This window comes from Balaenoptera musculus, chromosome 16, assembly GCF_009873245.2.
Source record: "Balaenoptera musculus isolate JJ_BM4_2016_0621 chromosome 16, mBalMus1.pri.v3, whole genome shotgun sequence".
In the NCBI taxonomy this organism is placed as follows: domain Eukaryota; kingdom Metazoa; phylum Chordata; class Mammalia; order Artiodactyla; family Balaenopteridae; genus Balaenoptera; species Balaenoptera musculus.
Window position 1 is genome coordinate 37,803,389 of NC_045800.1, and position 19,647 is coordinate 37,823,035.

The 19,647-nt window shown below is 42.9% G+C and overlaps 1 protein-coding gene across 2 annotated transcripts in view; it reads left to right on the forward strand.

Annotated features, from left to right (window-relative positions):
• Positions 1-11,685, forward strand: part of ACTA2 (actin alpha 2, smooth muscle) — a 49,533-nt gene extending 37,848 nt beyond the window's left edge. For both annotated transcript variants that reach the window (XM_036827898.1, XM_036827897.1), the window contains exons 3-9: positions 588-716; positions 3,246-3,356; positions 5,361-5,445; positions 5,822-5,983; positions 7,469-7,660; positions 8,826-9,007; positions 11,397-11,685. In XM_036827898.1, the coding sequence (XP_036683793.1) occupies positions 588-716; positions 3,246-3,356; positions 5,361-5,445; positions 5,822-5,983; positions 7,469-7,660; positions 8,826-9,007; positions 11,397-11,540 (1,005 nt within the window). In that variant the 3' untranslated portion in view covers positions 11,541-11,685. The remainder of the gene's footprint in view (positions 1-587; positions 717-3,245; positions 3,357-5,360; positions 5,446-5,821; positions 5,984-7,468; positions 7,661-8,825; positions 9,008-11,396) is intronic.
• Positions 11,686-19,647: the final 7,962 nt, after the last annotated feature.

Here is a 19,647-nt window from a genome sequence, read left to right on the forward strand (position 1 = left end):
AATACATCCCACTTAATGGATTAAAAAATACATCCCACTACTTTAGGCAGGTGTCAGTGTTGATTGGTATGAATTTATCTATGAGAAATCAAGCACAGAGTGATCATTTGTAGAAATAATGTTTTTGCTTATAACGGTTAGATATACTCTCGGGTAGGTGACAACTTCAAAAGTACAGTTTAAAGGATTTATAAGAGGCAAAATGCCATTTAACTAATATGTAAAATTTTACATATCCATTCAACAAATAATGATTGAGTGCCGAATATGTGCCAGGCAATTTGTCATAGTGGCGAACAAGACAGATACAATCTTTGCCCTAAGAGAGCTCATCAAGGGATGTAGAAGATACATGACACAAAGTTGCCTTACCCCCAGGGTTCTCTGCTATTTGAGAGAACTAGTCAGACCTGTTTCCAATCAACTAAGTCTGTTTCTTAAGAACTTAGTGACTGTAGGATTCAGCGTATCATTGTTGGTACCGGAAGGAACTTTCTATCGCAATGATTTAACCCTTTGTGTTCGGACTGTAATCAGTTCACAAGTTCTGAGAGAGGCTGGCTCGTGACATGTTGAATCTTTTTTAGGGGGTGATGGTGGGAATGGGACAAAAAGACAGCTACGTGGGTGATGAAGCACAAAGCAAAAGAGGCATCCTGACCCTGAAGTACCCGATAGAACACGGCATCATCACCAACTGGGACGACATGGAAAAGGTACCGGGAGATTCATGCATAATTCCTGTGGCTCCAGATTCCAAACATCTTGCTACTGCTGGGGAAAAGAACTGGCTCACTTTGCCCAATTGTACTTTTACTTGTTGATGTTCCTTCTAGATTATTACTAACTGGGGAAAAAAAAAAAAAATCCTGAACTGTTTCTTTAAATAAAAAAAAAAAAAAGCAAATCCTTTGCCTAACAGGGTTTATAAACCAATTAGAGTGAGCTAGCTCTGCAGATGAGAACAGTAGTCCTTAGACAATGGTGGGAATTAATAGTCTATTGCTCAGTCCACTGGCTTGCCCTCCGAGGACAAGCATTATATGAGTAGCAGCCAGGAGAACAAAGGGTTGCCTTCACCCACCCATTCTTGAAAGCTTTTCATTAACTCACCCTGAACATTTAAAAAATATATATATTTTTTAGTTTTCACTGTAGAAAACTATACATTCATACATTCCTGAATGTCCCTCAACATATTGAAGCCCAAGCACATGACAAAAATTTTTAAATAAATATTTTTAAAAGTATCTCCCTGTGTTGCATTAAGAGAAGTCTTTATCTCCCAGATCCATACAGCAGAGCTAATGAGAAGAGTTAAATTCTAGGATATTGATGTTTGCCATTAGAAACATTATGGAAACACAAGTGATCAGAGAAAAAGCAGAAGAAATAATGAGAAAGTGACTTAAATTTTTAAAATGCAGCAAATATATTAGAACCAGAACATCTGGACTTTCATATATCTGTCAGCTCCATACACACACACACACACACACACACTCTCTCTCTCTCTCTCCCACTAGTGTAAAAGAAAATAGTGTTGCTAGGATTTATCAGTAATAATGCTGAAACTTCTGCTTCTCTACAAAAATTGTGTTTCATGAGGTTTACTGCGTCTAAGATTCTGGATTTGGTTAAGACTGCAGTTTTCACTGTGAAGAAGATATTAATAGTGGGAAAATACTCTTTTAAGAGTTTCTCCATGGAGCTGGCAGCGTCTCAGAAGGGATGCACCTGGAGAAAGATTCTTGGAACAAATAAAGCATTCCATAATTTCTAAAATTTAAATTCAAAGGGTCTTCGAGAGAGAGAGAGAGAAGAATAAGAGAGAGAGAGAGAGAGAGAGATTGGTTGGTTTTTAAACGATGCTTCAGAGTATCCATAGTATATAATACGATTGGTAGAATTTCTTTTCTTCACTTTTTTTTTTTTTTTTTTGATTTCTTGAACACTGTGCTGCTTTTACACTATCAAAGGAATAGAACTTTCAGGAGTCTCATTTCCTTTCTAGAAACAACAAATTCAAAACCAAAGTAACTGCAATAAGATAAAGACTCTTTAAGGTCGATCTAGCTTTTATTAATGTATGAGCTTTCACTAGCAGTTCTTGTTTTATTTTGTTTTAATTCTGAATGAATTTAATATTTCTGGTGCTAGTGGAGAATTTTCAGGCTTTTAAAAATAACTAATTAACTGAACCTTTTTCACGATGCTTTGTTCTTTATGGCATCCAGGGATTAAAGAAGATGCTCACAATATTCCGTAATAACCTATATGGGAAAAGAATCTGAAAAAGTGTGGATATATGTATATATATAACTGAATCACTTTGCTGTACACCTGAAACTAACACAACATTGTACATCAACTATACTCCAATATAAAATAAAAATTAAATTTAAAAAAGAAACAGCTCAAAAATAAAAAAAATAAAGAGGCTGCTCAACCATGAAGCAAACACAAGTATGTCCAAAGTACATCACACGGACATGCTACAAATAGGAACTGGCTTTTTTTGGAAACACCTGAAGGCCAAATGTCTGCCCATGAACAAAAGGTCCAGAGTGTGCTGACCGAGGCAGGCTTCTCTCAGCCCTGGGGAGCAAAGAGGGGAATGGGGGGGAGGAAAATTTCCCTTAAATATTAAAAATGGCAATTAGGTTTCCAGGTCAGCTTCATTCATCCTTTCATATATTCGTTCATTTGTCCTTTTACTTGCTACTCTAAGTCATTTGCCCATGAGTATTAACTAAAGTGGAAATAGGGGGTAAAGAAGATATAGTTGAATAATGGTAACATTTACTCTGGGCTAGGCACTGAGCTAAATAGCAACTCTAGGGTTCCCTGACTTAAGACAGGGACAAATTATTTTTATGTTACCCATGGAGAGATTGTGGCTGAGAAGGGTTAAAATTTGCCTAAGCTCACATAACCAAGAAGTGGTTAAGCCAGGATTTGAACCCAGGTTTGATGCCAGAGCTTGTACCCTTAACCACTACTCCATCCTGCCTCATAGCCCTGGGTTTGCATTTTTGCTCATTCACCTGCTAGCTGTGTATCCTCAGTGAGTTACTTACAGCCCTTGAGTTTCAGTCTCTGCATCTGTAAAAATGTGGACACATAATGAATACTTCTAGTATTTTATTTGGACCTGGTTTCATTAGCCCATTCTGATCCCTTTTCGAGCACTGCAGTGCCCTTACAGCATCACATCATTGTGCTTTTTCCGGTCCCCCTGCTAGATCTGGCACCACTCTTTCTACAATGAGCTTCGTGTTGCCCCTGAAGAGCATCCAACCCTGCTCACCGAGGCACCCCTGAACCCCAAAGCCAACCGGGAGAAAATGACCCAGGTAAATATGCACTCCAGGGCCCAGCACTTTGGGGTCTGGGGAAAGTCCTGTGTTAAAGGGGCTGTGCAGGGCAGCAGTGAGAAGGCCCACCCAACAGTCCACTCACAGGCTGATAACTTTCCAGGATTCCAAAGCCCCGGCGCATCCTTACTGCAGGAATGGCCCCTTGGTTCCAAGAGCAACAGGAAATTTCCAAGATTTAACTGAAAAGGTGACATGTTTAGGTTAAAACCTTGTAAGGAGAAGTCATTTCAAAGTGCAGGATAACATAAAAATGGGGAATTTTGGTTCTGGAGTCCGACAGATCCCGGTTTGAAAACTCGATCTGTCACTTAATCAGCTATGTGACTTTAAAGAATCCACTTAATTTCTCAGAGCCTCAGTTTCCTTGTGCATATGTTGGGAATAATATTAGTGCTATTATTTTTCAAAGGATTGATGTGAAGATTAATGAGGTAAAGGCTAAATGTGTTCCATGGTACCTGGTATGATAACCTTCAACAAATAGTTATTATTGTCATTATTGTGACTTGTCTGAAGCTCAAAGGTTTTGGATCAGGTCTCAGACCATCCGTTCCACCATCCAGACAAGATTTCCAGTTTGGATGAGCTGCTAAGTAAATACACCTAGTGTCAATTTCATGCTTGCTATGGTTAAGCACTGGACTAAGCATTTTATATGCATTGTCTCTTTAAATCTTAACAATGCAAAGCAGGAGCTATTCGTATGCTGATAATATAAATGAAGAAATCGAGGCTCAAGTACATTAGGTGATTGTCCCAAGGTCACACAGCTAGAAGTGGCAGAGCTTGGATTTGGCCCATGATCTTTTGACCTCGGAGAATAATAAATGTAAATACTGCAGGGTCTTTTTCTCGGAAGAGTTCTAGGTGCTACACCAACACACTAGCAGCTGTTCTCTACAGGGGAACATCTGTGTGCCTGGGAAGTGCTCATGTAGCAAGAGATGTTGTTTCTTATGGGGGCTATTTTTCCTGTGAATGGTAAAAAATATAGTTGGGAATTATGGCCGTCTAGTAAATGATGCTAGATATTCACTCTGGTGAATGGACCAGGGAGGGTTTTGCAGATGGAGAAATGGTGGTCTGCGGGCATCTCCGTGGGCACAGATTTCTAATGCTTGACCCGGAGGGACTCTGGTTCTAATCGTGCCCCTAGACTGCATGAGCTGCCACGTTGACATTCATACTTGGTTCTCTGTTACCAGCAGGCGGTTCTTTTCTTCCAGGAATCAGGGCTCCTTCACTGCAGCCAGAGTGGCCTCAGATTCTAGGGCTGGCATTGACCCAGCAACTACATAAAAAAGTGGAACAGATTAAACGAACCTCAGACCACAGAACAGGGCTCATCTCAACCAGTCTGAGCTTCAGGTTTAAAAGGCCTCTTTCACGAATTCCCTGGTGGTCCAGTGGTTAGGACTCTGAGCTTTCACTGAAGAGGGCCTGGGTTCAATCCCCGGTCGGGGAACTAAGATCTGCAAGCCGTGTGGCCAAAAAAAAAAAAAGGCTCTTTCATACACCAGAGAAGTATAGATGCTGTCTTTTGTTTCTTTTGGCTTTGATAACAGTATCAAGTCCTAGACTGTTCACACTGGAGGACCCTCAGAACGCTTCTCATCCAAACTCCTCCTCCATTTGTAATCAAGAGACCTGGAATGAAGCCCACATTATTCAGCTGTTAGTTTGGTGAATTCTCCCAGGTCATGTTCAAGTCAGGGCCAGGGCCAGAAGCTAGACCCTCCTTATACCTGGCTGGTCATGTATCCCCCTCCCCATGCCATCAGGCCTCTGGTATAATGGTTTCTTCATTTACACCTTCATTTCTCCTTGACTAGTAACCAAGGCTGCCCTGGCCCTCCTCTACCTTAGTTTCCTCTACCCAGAACCACGTGGGCCCTCTGCATTCCTCAACAAGATGCTGTCTTGTGCATCCTTGGTAAGACTGGCAACATCACTAACTCAGCTCTTTGAATTGCTTTGCAGATTATGTTTGAGACTTTCAATGTCCCAGCCATGTATGTGGCTATTCAGGCAGTGCTGTCCCTCTACGCCTCTGGACGTACAACTGGTAGGTGGTGGGGAGGGGTGAGAGCCTCAGTTGAATACACCATCAGTTACAGGATTTAACGGTTCATAAACACGCGGGTTGTGATGGATCGGGGTTTAGTTCAAATTGACAGGGTTAATTCCAGCCCTCAGAGATATTCTTCTCACCTTTAAAATTAAGCCCTTTAACTTGTATTTCCAGGAGGACTTCTCCTATTGTTTCCCTCTTCCTGTTCTTTTCTTTTTTGTTCTTTATCCAGCCCTGCCCCACATCTCCTATCAAATAATGGCTTCCTTCCTTTCAAATAAGAGGCTTAGAAATTCCCCTTCTATTAGACCAGTAAGTGATCCCATACCAGCTGCCCTGGTGACTTTTATTGTGTACAACTGTCCCCCAGGCATTGTGCTGGACTCTGGAGATGGTGTTACCCACAATGTACCCATCTATGAGGGCTATGCCTTGCCCCACGCCATCATGCGTCTGGACCTGGCTGGCCGAGATCTCACCGACTACCTCATGAAGATCCTGACTGAGCGAGGCTATTCCTTCGTGACCACAGGTGAGGCCTTCGGGAGATAAAGGGAGGGGGTGTAAGGGCGGGGTGTTCTTCCCGGACTTGGTGATTATCCAGGGAAACAACGGGAGGCAGCCTTGCAGATATCAAGGCCTGATTCTAATGCCCAGGGCAAAGCAGTGAATATTTTGCTATGTGAAATCGCTAACCGATTACACTATTTCTTCAAGAAGAACAGTTATAACCATCTGGTATTATGAGCTGGTCAGAATTGCATTATTTGAACATTTTTTAATCCCTTCCATTCACACATAGAGACTGAAGATGGTATGGCGTGGTGATGGGCAGTCTTTGGAGACATCTCAGTAGGACTTGGGTCCCAATTCTGCCACTCACTAGCTGTGTGACCTTGGACTAGATGCCCAAGTTCACTAAGCCATAGCCTCTTCATCTGTAAAATGGGAGTAATCATAGACCCTTTCTCACAAGGATGTTGTGAGTAGTAAATGAGATCATGCACATGCAATTCCTGGCCCTGAGGAAGCATGCAGCACTTGTTAGTGACTATTAATATCAACCCGCAGGCAGAGACACATTTGTATTCAGACTATAAACTGGCGTCACCTGGTCTCTATCTACGAGAGGCAGAGGCAGACTATACTAGAGATGTCGGGACGTCCTCAGTGCCCTTGACCCTGGCTGTCCGCCCTCCCTTGGCCAGCTTGGTCTTGTCCAAATGTTTAGGTTTCTGGACATCCCTGAGGCTTATTCTAGACTCCAAGTTTGAGCCCTGAAGATGTTAAAATCTCCTTTTGGAGTAGGCAGTTGAGTGAATTCTGTTCCTCCTCTACTCCCTATGAAGAATTCCAAGATGCTTCCAAAATGTTCCCAGGGGCCCAGATGGAACAAATAGCTTAGAACTTCAGAGGGCAGGAGTCTGAAAGCGGTCTGCCTGCCCACTTCTTCCATGCACCACTGGGACCTTCTCAATTGGGACTTGTCCTGAGCCAGGGCCTGCTTCTTTCTGGAAGGTGATGAATTTTCCAAGGGTTTGAGCTAGAATCTACCTGGCCCAGATGACACGGGTCTCTGGAGCTTTTTGAAACTGTAGGGGCCTCTAAGGGGCGGCTTCGGCATGCGTCTTCCTGGTCAACTGAAAATCCAATATAACAAACGGTTATAAAGCACTTATAATGGAGATTCATTAGTTAATCGTGCAAAAAAGTTAATGTACAAAGGATTTCCTGCTCTTTGCCTGTTTCTAGCCAGCTCATTTTCATCCTGTCCTGAACTTTCCAGACAATATTTGCTAAGAACCTTCTGTGTGAGGCACTCCGCTGGGAACAGAAGCGGTTCCGTAGTGGACTTATAATTTAATTGCCCTGATGGATTTGGGGTTGCAGAATGTAATATCGAACTTATACACTTTGTGGATGGAGCCTGTATTGTAGGAGAGTCTGAAGTAGGGCAGGTGGATTTTTACCGCCTGTGCAAACCATGTTTGCCACCATGTTTGTATCTCGCTGACAGCTGAGCGTGAGATTGTCCGGGACATCAAGGAGAAACTGTGCTATGTAGCCCTGGACTTTGAAAACGAGATGGCCACTGCGGCGTCCTCCTCCTCCCTCGAGAAGAGCTACGAGCTGCCTGACGGGCAGGTGATCACCATTGGGAACGAGCGGTTCCGCTGCCCAGAGACCCTGTTCCAGCCCTCATTCATCGGTAGGCAGCACTCCCTGCCCCTGCTTCTGGGGAGACCACCCTCTCCTCCTGCACCCAGCCGACCCTCAGCCCCCAGCACCCTTCTGCGTGTGGGGACATGTGACAGGGGCCACAAAACCGAGTGCATTTCTAAACCAGGGCAAAGGAAAGAATGTCACATTTTTAAGAGTTAAGGAGGCCAGAGAAGGAGTTTTCTTTTTAAGAAAGCATTGTCTATGTTGTAGTCAAGCCCAAAGCATTCTTGGTGTGTGGTTTACAGTGAAAGAATCAGATACTCTCTGTGCTTAGGACACAGTGGAGCCACCGGATGGATGGGAAAGATAGGTTGAATGCTGAGTTTGGGAATAATAGGGGGAGAGAAAAATGGAAATGCCCAATCCTACGTTAGCACTGACCTTGGGGGACAGGTTAGCATAGTTGTTTACAGAGGGCAGGCTCTGGGAGGGGTGAGCCTGGGTTTGAGCCTTAATTCTCTATTCATGACCTTGGACCCTGAAGTCTCAGTGTCCTCATCTATAAAATGAGGATTGTCATAGTACCTATTTCATAGCGTGGCTGTGAGGATTACACTAGCTGTGTGGGGGGCACTCAGCCCAGGACTTGGCCGAAATGAGCATTCAATGCTTATTAGATATTGGCTGTAATTAATCACTAAGCATTATTAGTATTACATCATAAAACTGCAAAGATTGAAGAAAAGCGAGTCTTTGTCCAAATAAAATGAAGCTTTTTTTTTTTTTTTTTTGGATGATTCGGCATCATATAGTTTTAAGGAGTAAGAACAAGGCAGCAGCCAAAGAGGGACTTGGGAGAGTTCTGAGCAACGGCTGCAACATTGGCTCAGAGTGGAAACTTCTGCTGGCAATCTGAAGACTTTGCTTCTTATTTGAATCATTTATAGTAGTGAGTCTATTAAAAATTAGGGATATGATGTTGTAGCCGCCCACCCTCCCAGAGATGCTGAGGCAGGGCTTCCTCCCTAGACAAGAGGTAGGAGGACATGCGGCCTTTGAGGACCTTTCGGTCCTGAGATGGCTGGTTCCCAGAGCATCATGCCTGCCTATCTTTGGTCCAGTGTAAGACCATCCAGTTGCTCGCATCGTCTTCCACGTCAACCTGGGCTTTATTCACCACCCAAGGACCATGGCCCGTGTCTCTTTTCCAGGGATGGAGTCTGCTGGCATCCATGAAACCACCTACAACAGTATCATGAAATGCGATATTGACATCAGGAAGGACCTCTATGCTAACAACGTCCTCTCCGGGGGCACCACCATGTACCCTGGCATTGCCGACCGCATGCAGAAGGAGATCACGGCCCTGGCGCCCAGCACCATGAAGATCAAGGTACAGTTCAGTGATGGACCCATGTATCCTGCTGGCAATGCCAGCCCTACAACCAGAGGTGAAGGACTCTTCAGAGGCTACATCTTTGTCACATGCACTCACGGGTTTTAGAGCTAGGCAGTGGTTAAAAGTCCACAAGTCCCATACGTTAAACGATATAGGTCAGTTCAGTTCATAAAGGAGTTGAATTATCTTGTACAAAATTTAATCTATACTTATCCTTGTCAATCAGCTACTTTCAGCAGCTGCAGTGAAGGTCAATAGAGCCCCCCATGTGTCCATATCTCACTAAAATACACATTTTGTTGTTTTTCCTCATCACAAAAATAGTGCATGTCATGTATAGAGCATTACAAATATTACAGATGAGACAGACTTATTTCTGAAGAGGTGTAAACCCTGTAGATTCAGTAGTGTATACTCTTCTTCCAGTACTAAATGTGACTCCGTCTCAGTGGCCAGGAATTAGAATTTTATCTTCATCTCTCTGTCTGACATACCCTTTGATACAAGTGCTCAAAAGTGCAGCATGACCTCAGGATGACCAAGCTCAGTCCTTGATCCATCAGAACCCCTACACTGTGTGAGTTTTGAGTCACAGTCAAAGAAACTCAGATTAAAAGGCCATCATTCTTTGGAGGCAAACTGGTGACTTCTCAAAGGCTGTTATCACTCTGAAATCAGGAGGCCAGGCTGGGACCTTCTGATCCACGTCCCAGGGAGCAGGAGAAGGGGCACCCTGGGGGCAGTTCACACACACGAGAGGTATTCAGACAAGTTCTCTGTTATTTGCACTCTTTTTTTGAAAGGGTCTGCAGCTAACATAACAGGGAGGGCTAGACTGAAGCATGCTCTCTCTCCACATTAGAGGCTCGGAATTCTGCGGGTTAAGAGGAGAGAGACTGTTTTCTGAGGATTTGTGATTCTCAGATGCCCCTCCGACTGGCACTTACCTCCTCATCTTCCCACCCTGGAGGGAGGGACATGAAACCAGCTTCTAGGGTTGCTGAGAAAGCCAACCTAGGTTGGGGGTATATGGCAGACACCCAGCTAGAGTTGGGTAGTTTCTAGTTCTTCAAACTTGGAGTCTTGAATAGAAATGAATGTAGAACTTTGAGCTCCAGTGTGATGAGAGCAAACCATTAAAAACCTGGCACAGTAAGATGGTGACACTAGGGGAAACTGACACTGAATGGGGGTGGGGGTTGGTCTATAGGAACTCTCTGCACTGTCTTTACCACTTTTCTGTAAAACTAAAATTATACGAAAATGAAAAGTTATTTCTAAAACAAAACAAAAAAATACCTGGAAGAGGTCCAGGTTTGCATACTGGGTCTGATATGTACCAACCGGTGTGATCAAGGTCAATTACTTAAACCTCTCTCAGTCTCTGTTTCCTCATTTGGAATAGGAGAGTAATTCAGTACTTACTCTTCAAAGTGGTTATGAGCATTAAATGAGATAGTACATGTAAAATGCTTAGCTAAGTGCTCGGCACATGGTAAGTGCTCAGTAAATATCAGCTACTTGTATTAAAAATAAATGTTCAGCCAGAGCTCTAGGGATGAACAGAAATTAAACCCTTTCACCACCGTTTCAGAAATACCTTATCTGTTGGCCCAAGTGTCCATATTCATTTCTACCCAAGTATCCAAGTCTGATGTGGAATTTGGAATTACTCAACTATAGCTATTTTTAGAGTTGCTGTAGGGAGACATACCCTTGGCCTGATTCACTGCTCTCTGAGCCTAAACCATTCATTGATTTAAGAAATGTCAACATGTCCTTATATGCCAGGCCTGTGCAGTGGGTAGGACCAGCCAATGCAGCCTAACCTGGACCTATCCCAGGGGAATGTTCATCCCAGTGGGGGACGCTTGGGCCCCTCTGTGTTAAACAGTGCATCTCAGTGTACTTAATCAGGTCTATAGTAAGTTCCTGTGTGGTAAGTTCTGGCACAATCAAAACTTCTCCTTGAAGCTGCTGGTGTTTGTGTCCACAGAGCGTATGTGTCGTGCTGAGTTCTGAAGAACAGCTTATGGAAGTCAGGGACATTGTCAGGGCTTAAGTGGAGGCCGTGCAGGATTTGGGGCCAACTTTCAGTTTGCCCAATAGTAGACTGAATGCAGCAGGGGTGTCATAGATGCTTTGGAACAGATTGTGTAAAAGGAAGCTGGGAAACCAAATGTGCTCACTGAAGAATCTCTAAATCCACAACTTATTCACACCCCATGGGTTAGGGTTCAGGTTCGGGTTCAGCATCTAACAGCCAAGACTGTCCCTGTTGTCCATGAAACTTCAGCGGGGGCCACCAAATTCGGACCATGCTGGAATGCCCAGGCCCCGTCCTAGTGCATTAATGGCCCTTCTTTCTCATGCTGACCAACAGATCATTGCCCCTCCCGAGCGCAAATACTCCGTCTGGATTGGCGGCTCCATCCTGGCCTCTCTGTCCACCTTCCAGCAGATGTGGATCAGCAAACAGGAGTACGACGAGGCCGGGCCATCCATCGTCCACCGCAAATGCTTCTAGAACACTTCCCTGCTCTCTGTCTCTAGCACACACTGTGAATGTTTTGTGGAATAATGCCTTCAATTCTTTTCCAAATCATTCCTAGCCAAAGCTCTGACTTGTTACCTATGTGTTTTTTAATAAATCTGAAATATGTTACCTGTAACCTGTCGCCTTGGCCTCTGATCAGCACCAGGCTGATCATGTTATTTCTGTTAGGCTGACCTCACCCATTACCGAGTGGCTCCCTCTAGTGGTATGGCCGAGGAAATGACAACCAGGATGTGTACGTTTCCCAGGAAAGGGTAGAATCACATTAACACGGGAAGTGCCAACCAATGCTGTAAGTGGGAAGAATTTGAAAACCCATAGGAGATAAACATAAACATGGGTTAAAATGTATCAACAGGATAATCCACACTGACTCACAACTTGCTGAGTCATTATATAACTTTGCTCTCTATAACTTCCTGACTGGTAGCCTGGTGGGTGAAAATAAAACAACAACTGTGTGTGTGTGTGTGTGTGTGTGTGTGTGTGCTTGTACACACACATACATACATATATTATACATGCACATATATATGACTTTTTATATATAACAAATTAAACTTAAATATATATTAAAAGAAAGTATGACTTAAGTTTACCAGGGGAAACAGATTTTTAAAAAACAGAAATGGTGCTCTAAAATCTCACTACACATCTAAATCATCTGTTTGCCTTCTTCTAATCAATATCTGTCTCTGAAAATTATACTACAGTTACTTTCACACCAGAAGGGATGGGAAAAATAACAATACTTTCCAAGGACCACTGGTGTCAATCATCACCACTAAGGGATTCACGCATATCTTCACTCATTTGTTCTTCAGAACTCTTTGGGGAAAATATTATTATCATGCCCATTTTATTTTACTTTATTTTGACGTTAATTTTTTTTTTTCTTCTTTTTTTTTTTTTAGCTACTTTATTTATTTATTTATTATTTATTTTTGGCTGTGTTGGGTCTTCGGTTCGTGCGAGGGCTTTCTCTAGTTGCGGCAAGCGGGGGCCACTCTTCATCGCGGTGCGCGGGCCGTTCACTATCGCGGCCCCTCCTGTTGCGGAGCACAGGCTCCAGACGCGCAGGCTCAGTAGTTGTGGCTCACGGGCCTAGCCGCTCCGCGGCATGTGGGATCCTCCCAGACCAGGGCTCGAACCCGTGTCCCCTGCATTAGCAGGCAGACTCCCAACCACTGCGCCACCAGGGAAGCCCTGACGTTAATTTTTTATTGAAGTATAGTTGATTTACAATGCTGTGTTAGTTTCACGTGTACAGCAAAGTGATTCAGTTATACACACATATATATTTATTCTTTTTCAGATTCTTTTCCCTTATAGGTTATTACAAAATACTGAGTAGAGTTCCCTGTGCTATACAGTAGGTCCTTGTGGGTTATCCTTTTTTTTTTTTTTTTTGACCGGCTGCACCACGCGGCATGCAGTATCTTAGTTCCCCGACCAGGGATGGAACCTGTGGCCCTGCAGTGGAAGTGTGGAGTCTTAACCACTGGACCACCAGGGAAGTCCCGGTTATCTGCTTTTTATATAACAGTATGTATATGTTAATCCCAAACATTTTATAGAGAAAGAAACAGAAGTTTTCCCTTAATATCATTATATAGGAGAGCTGCCAACTTCTCTTTTACCCAACTGGCCCTGGAGGTACAAAGATGTATAAAAATACTTTCCCTGCCCTTAAGCGTCTTTGTCTCAAAGCACTTTTCTGCCCAGGCCGTTTAGCATCCTCGCAGCTCCCCGGCTGGGTGCCACTTGTCCTCCTGGGTATAAACATCTGAGTGCGGTCAGCAGTCACTGGCTGTCCTTGGGAGTCAGGAGGTGGATCTCCGTCCATCTCACTGCAGAGACCTCAGAGTCAAAGATTTAATGCCTGTTTGGTCCAGAAAATCCAAGCTTCCCCTGGTCTCCTCTGCCCTGTAGCTTCAGCCAATTAAGATTAATACTACAAATAATAAGAGCTGGCATGTGCTGAGTAACTGTCATGACCAGATCCTGCCAAGCCTTTTATATTAGGATCTCATTTTATCCTACAACAGTCCTGTGGATTGGATATTCTCACGGCCTCTTTACGGATGGAAACTAGGAGGTCTGGAGCTGTGGCTGGGAACTTGAGCTTTAATCAGATTTCTCTGGTGATTCTTCTGCACATCAAAATCTGAGAACCACTGTTAACGTGCTATGATTGAAATTTTCCAGTTGCAAGTTTATGCTTAGCAGGCAAGGCACTCCATACCCACTAAATTGAAATTTAAGGATTAGTGTACAAATACTTGGAAACAGATGACTTTCATAATTGAGGCAAAGATCACCAAGCATTCCCGTTGTAGTCACTGCAGGGTTTAGGTAAAGTGAACCAAGTTGACTGTAGTGTTGTACTTCACATTCACCACCAGAGGGCGCGAGCTCTCCGGTAAAGAAAAGGGCGTTTAGAACAGTCTCTCACAGAATCTGGAAACTGGCGTGGCCAGAGACAAAAATCAGGAAAGCCTGAACCACCCACCGAATGTGCATTAGTGAAACGTTCTTTCCTTGTGAGCACCCAGCCGCAGTGCCTAAGCACCTCCTCCCAGTCATAGATCAGTAACTCCTCCCCTTCATGCCACAGATGCCCATGACTTGGAGGACTGGGCAGGTGGCAGCGTCTCTTGAGCCTCACATGAATCTCCAGAGGAGGTAAACCCAGCAACAGACAGGTTTGGCTGCTTCGTGAGTCCTCTTCTGTCCCCTAACAATAGCAAACCAAACTCTAACACTTCTCCTATGACCACCAATTTTCCCACAACAGGCCATACAGCCCCTGAAGATGACATGAGTTTTTAATAACATTGATCCACATCATGCAACCTTTGCTGTGAGCATATCAGCAGAAGGAAGCACTATTTTTTAAAAACGAATAATTCTCCGTTGCCTGTGTGGCATCATTTGTGTAGTCAGGCCGAGCTTGAGTATTTTTAGCAGGATTTCAAACAAAGAACAGCCTGGAAAAGAATTTGCAGTTCCCACAAGGGAGGGGGCTGTCTGGGCCAACACACTCGCTGACTGCAACTAAGCTTATTCAAAAAGATCGGACAAAGAAAAGAGAGAAGGAGATGGGACAGCTGGGGACGTGGTTCTTCTGCATCCGAGTATGAAAACCAGATGTTTAAGTAATGTTTACTCCTGGGAGAACCAAGTCAATTCAGGTAATGTTTGAAGGGCACATACTAGAGATACAAAGAACAAGGTTCTGTCTGTATGGGACTTACAATCTATGGGGAAAATGGACATTAAACAAGTAGCTAGGGTGCATCATGAGGGTTACAAAAGTGGAAATATACGGGGTATGAGCTCTTATGACCCCAGGGGAGGCCTCCCTGAGGAAGTAGCGCTTAAGCAGAGGTTTACAGAGTAAGAGATAACTAGGAAAAAAAGCGGGGGGAGTGAGAGGCTTGAGGCTGGACAAGAGGAAGTGGGACGTATAGGGAATGTGCTCCAGGCAGAGGCCCCGAGACGGGAGAGGATGTTGCATGTGCAGAAAAGAGAACACAAAGAACTGAACCCACACATAGACTTCAGAAGTGCGACTATACTTGACTATAATTTTCCAAAGTAGAGTTCATAACATTTTCTCTGTGAAATGTCTGTCTTGAAATCAGACAACGATTACAAGCTATTAAGGCAACGCTGAGTGAGAACTTTGTTATCTCTGATTCACTTGCCATTCCCGAGCATTTTCTCTTACAGGTTAATTCAATTCTTCATCTCAATTTCAGAAATGTATCTGGGAAACGAACACCCTAAAACCACCATCTCTCACTCTAATTTGTTCCTGATGGCTCCAGCTATTCCAGACTGTTTTTTGTTTTTTTGTATTTTTTAAAAAATTTATTTAGTTAGTTTTGGCTGTGTTGGGTCTTCGTTTCTGTGCGAGGGCTTTCTCTAGTTGCGGCAAGCGGGGGCCACTCTTCATCGCAGTGCGCGGGCCTCTCACTATCGCGGCCTCTTGTTGCGGAGCACAGGGTCCAGACGCGCAGGCTCAGTAGTTGTGGCGCACGGGCTTAGTTGCTCCGCGGCATGTGGGATCTTCCCGGACCAGGGCTCGAACCCGTGTGCCCTGCATTGGCAGGCAGATTCTTAACCACTGTGCCACCAGGGAAGCCCCAGACTGTTCTTTATGTGGCAACTTCATGCCCCTTAAAGATGGAAGGGAATACAAATGATTACCATTTGCCTGATTGGTTTTGTAACATGTTAACTTCAAGGGAAACAGATGATGACACAGGCTTCTCTGCAGCGTAGTTCATGACAGTTTTCAGTGGCCTAAAGCTCAGAGGTCCTTAAGCAGGTTTCCTCTTGTTGGAGAAAAAGCACTGTAGTCACACCAAATCAAAAGATGTCCTTTTCACATTCTCCTATTCCTCCTAGATCATGTCTTCTATTTCTTCCCCTCCATATTCAGTTTTTGAACCTTATTCCTCAGTCCTTTCCTTGGATCACTTCTTTCCTCCCCTGCTTTAGCTCTCTCTGCATCTGCTACAATCTAAAACTCCTTAAGAAATGGCCTAAAATCATTTAACTTCAACCTTCCTTTACGAAATGGCATCACCTACTCAGACAAAAATATATTAAGCAGGCGAATCGTATCCTCCAAATTTAGAACTAGCCCTCATTCTTAAAAACAGAAAATGTTGTGATTTCAGATGGATGTTCTGATGTAATCTTCTTGTGAATTCATACACCACTGCATTTAATGAAAAGCAAAAGTAGTATTTTAGAGCGCTATTACTGTGGCTCTAGTTGGTTGCAGCCCAAATAGTTGACCATCCTTGACAAAATAAAATTCTGCTTCTGAACTTGGTTCTAGTGAACTTGATAAAGGCCTGGGACTGGTCACCCACAACAATAAGAATGTGATGAGAGTGGGTTCTAGAAACCTCAGGTGCCTTCATCATATCACCTCTGATTTTATTATTAAAAGTTGGCTTTAAAAGAATTAACTTAATAATGTATTGCTCTGTCAAAACTACAATGAGATATCACATCACACCTACTAGGATGGCTATAATAATAAAAAAATAATGTGTTGGCAAGGATGTGAAGAAATTGGAACTTTGTACATTGTTGGTGGGAATATAAAATGGTTTAGCTGCTGTGGAAAAGGTAAGCGTAGAACTACCATGTGACCCTGCAATTCTACCGCTAAATATATACCCAGCAGAACTGAAAACATATACTGAAACAAGTACACGTTTGCACTTGTACAAACTTGTACAAACAAATAAGTACATGCATGCTTATAGCAGTGCTATTCACAATAGCCAAAGGGTGGAAACAACCCAAATGTCCATTGATGGATGAATGGATAAACAAATTGTGGTATACACATACAATGGATGAAAAGGAATGCACTGATATATATGTTAAAACGTGGATAGACCTGTAAAATGTTACGTTAAGTGAAAGAAGCCAGACTCAAAAGTTCACATATTTTACGATTTCAATTATATGAAATCTCTAGAATAGAAAAACCCATAGAAACAGAATGCAGATTGATGATTGTCAGGGGTTGGGAGAGGGGAATGGGGATAAATGGCTTAATGGGTAAGGGGTTTCACTTTGGAGAGATGGAAATTTTTTGGAAGAAGATAGAGGTGATGGTTTTACAACACTGTGAATGTACTAAATGTCACTGAATTGTTCACTTTAAAATGGTTAATTTTATGTTATGTGAATTTCACCCCAATAAATTACTTTTTAATTAAAAAATTAAAATTATGTATTATCCTGGAAAAAATGTCAGTAAGTACAAAGCTTTATTGCTGAAAAAACCCTGCAACATCAGTTAATTCACACACCTCATTTCTGTAGGTAATGAAACCTTGCCCAAAGTCAAGAATAGAGTAAATTTCTTCGGGTTGTTTGTTTTTCTTGTTCATCAGCCTTTATATTAGGAGGACACATAATGGAGCTTATTTTTTGAACAACCTATAAATGCTTTTTCTTGACAAATTGAAGAGAGGAATTTTAAATGTCCTCTTGGGACTCAAGAATACAGATTCCCCACTCATTACATTGATACATCTGGGACCCACCCAGACAATGACTAATTTGAGTAAACAATTTTAGTTTTTCACAGTCAACTCTGGTTAACTCCATGCAGATGAATAGTTAATCCTCTTTGACAGAGGTAAAACAAGACAAAACTAAACTAAACTATTCGTCTCCATTTGGTTTTAGAATGTCTTTTGGTCTAGATAATGCCCAAGACATTGACTTCAAACAAATTAAGTAAAGCCTGTCTGCGGTCTACAGTATTCTAATTCTACCCTCTCTCCCCCAGGGTCCTTCTCCATTTTCCTGTTTTCTCTCCCTCATCCTCTGCATCTCCCCAGACTAACTTATGTTTTTGTCAGCTGCCCCCAAGAAAAATATATTCTTGCCTTGTGAAGAGCCAAGATGCTAGAAAAGGAAACAAGTTTCTTAAAAAAAACAGAGAAGTGTTCTTTGCATATTTGTGTCTTCACAATAAATAACAAGCTAAAGTCTTCTAAGAATAAGGAGCTAAAAGTTTACCTTTCTTCCTTTATCTCTGCAAAATACATGACATTTCTCAAGCATCCTTTTCACAGAAGACATTCGCTTGCTAGAAAATTCTGCAAGACATGCTGGAAGAGAAACATCTGCTTTCCACATCTGGGACAACTGTAGCTGGTTTTGCAACAGAAATTTCGATATAAGCCCAAACCATTGTAATAAGGCAATTTCCAGCACGACCGAAGTGGGTGCAGCAGGGGATGAATTGGGGGGAAAATACTGAACCAATTCTAGGATGTGGCCTTAACTGATACTGTATCTCAAATATAATGCCATTTTTTCCACAAGTAAAATTCTACTAAAAAGAAACCAAGAATAACTTCAGTAGCTGAGAATAATCCACAGACATCCTGCTTTGTTCCAAGGTCTATGGAGAAGAGAATGATTTCTGCATGACAACAAAGAAAGTCATTTCCATTCCATCTCTGAGAAAAAAAGAAAACAAATTCAGTAAATATTTTTTGAGTATTATATTAGTTTGCTAGGGTGGCCATAACTAAATACCACAGACTGGTTGGCTTAAACAACAGAAATTTATTTTCTCACAGTTCTGGAGGCTGGAAGTAAGAGATCAAGGTGTTGGCAGATTTGGTTTCTTCTGAGGCCTCTCTCCCCGTAGACGACCATCTTCTCCCTGTGTCATCACAGGGTCTTCCCTCTGTGTCTGTGTCCTGATCTCTTCCTCTTGTAAGGACACCAGTCACATTGGATTAGGGCCCCCTCTAGTGGCCAAATTTTAACTCAATTACTTCTCTAAAGGTTCTTCCTGCAAATACATTCACATTCTGAGGTACTGGGGGCTGGGACTTCAACATGTGAATTCTGGGGGGACACAACTCAGCCCATAACAAGTACATACCAGGTGCCAGGCACTGAGTACAAACAGACTAGCATTCAAAACCAAAGGAAAATATGTTAAAAAAAAAGAAAAAAAAGAAAAAAAAAAACCCAAAGGAAATTCTCAATACTCTGTAATGACCTATATGGGAAAAGAATCTAAAAAAGAGTGGATATATATATATATATATATGTATAACTGATACACTTTGCTGTACAGCAGAAACTAACACAACATCGTAAATCAGCTATAGTCCAATAAAAATTAAAAAAAAAATACAAAGGAAGCTCAGGCGTAATTGGTTCATTTTCTACAGAAGCACAAATCTGAAAAGAAATGAACTATCTTTGCCTTCGAAGGTAAGGAAGTGGCAAATGGGGCTCTGGAATGGATTCATATTCAAAAGAGGGAGCTGCACTGCCTGCTGGGAATGAGATCTTCCAGAGGAAGCTCTCCCAGGGAACGTCTATGGTCGCACACCCACCCACTCACGCACACACACACACACTCACACTCATATGGGCCTCCACGGTGACTCACGTGGGCTCTGCTCCTGGCCAGCCCAGCCCTCAGGGGCGTGGCCACACCTCTGATGGCTCCTCTTTCAGACAGGGCATCAGGAACTCATTCTTCCACGCAGGGCGAGTCATAGGT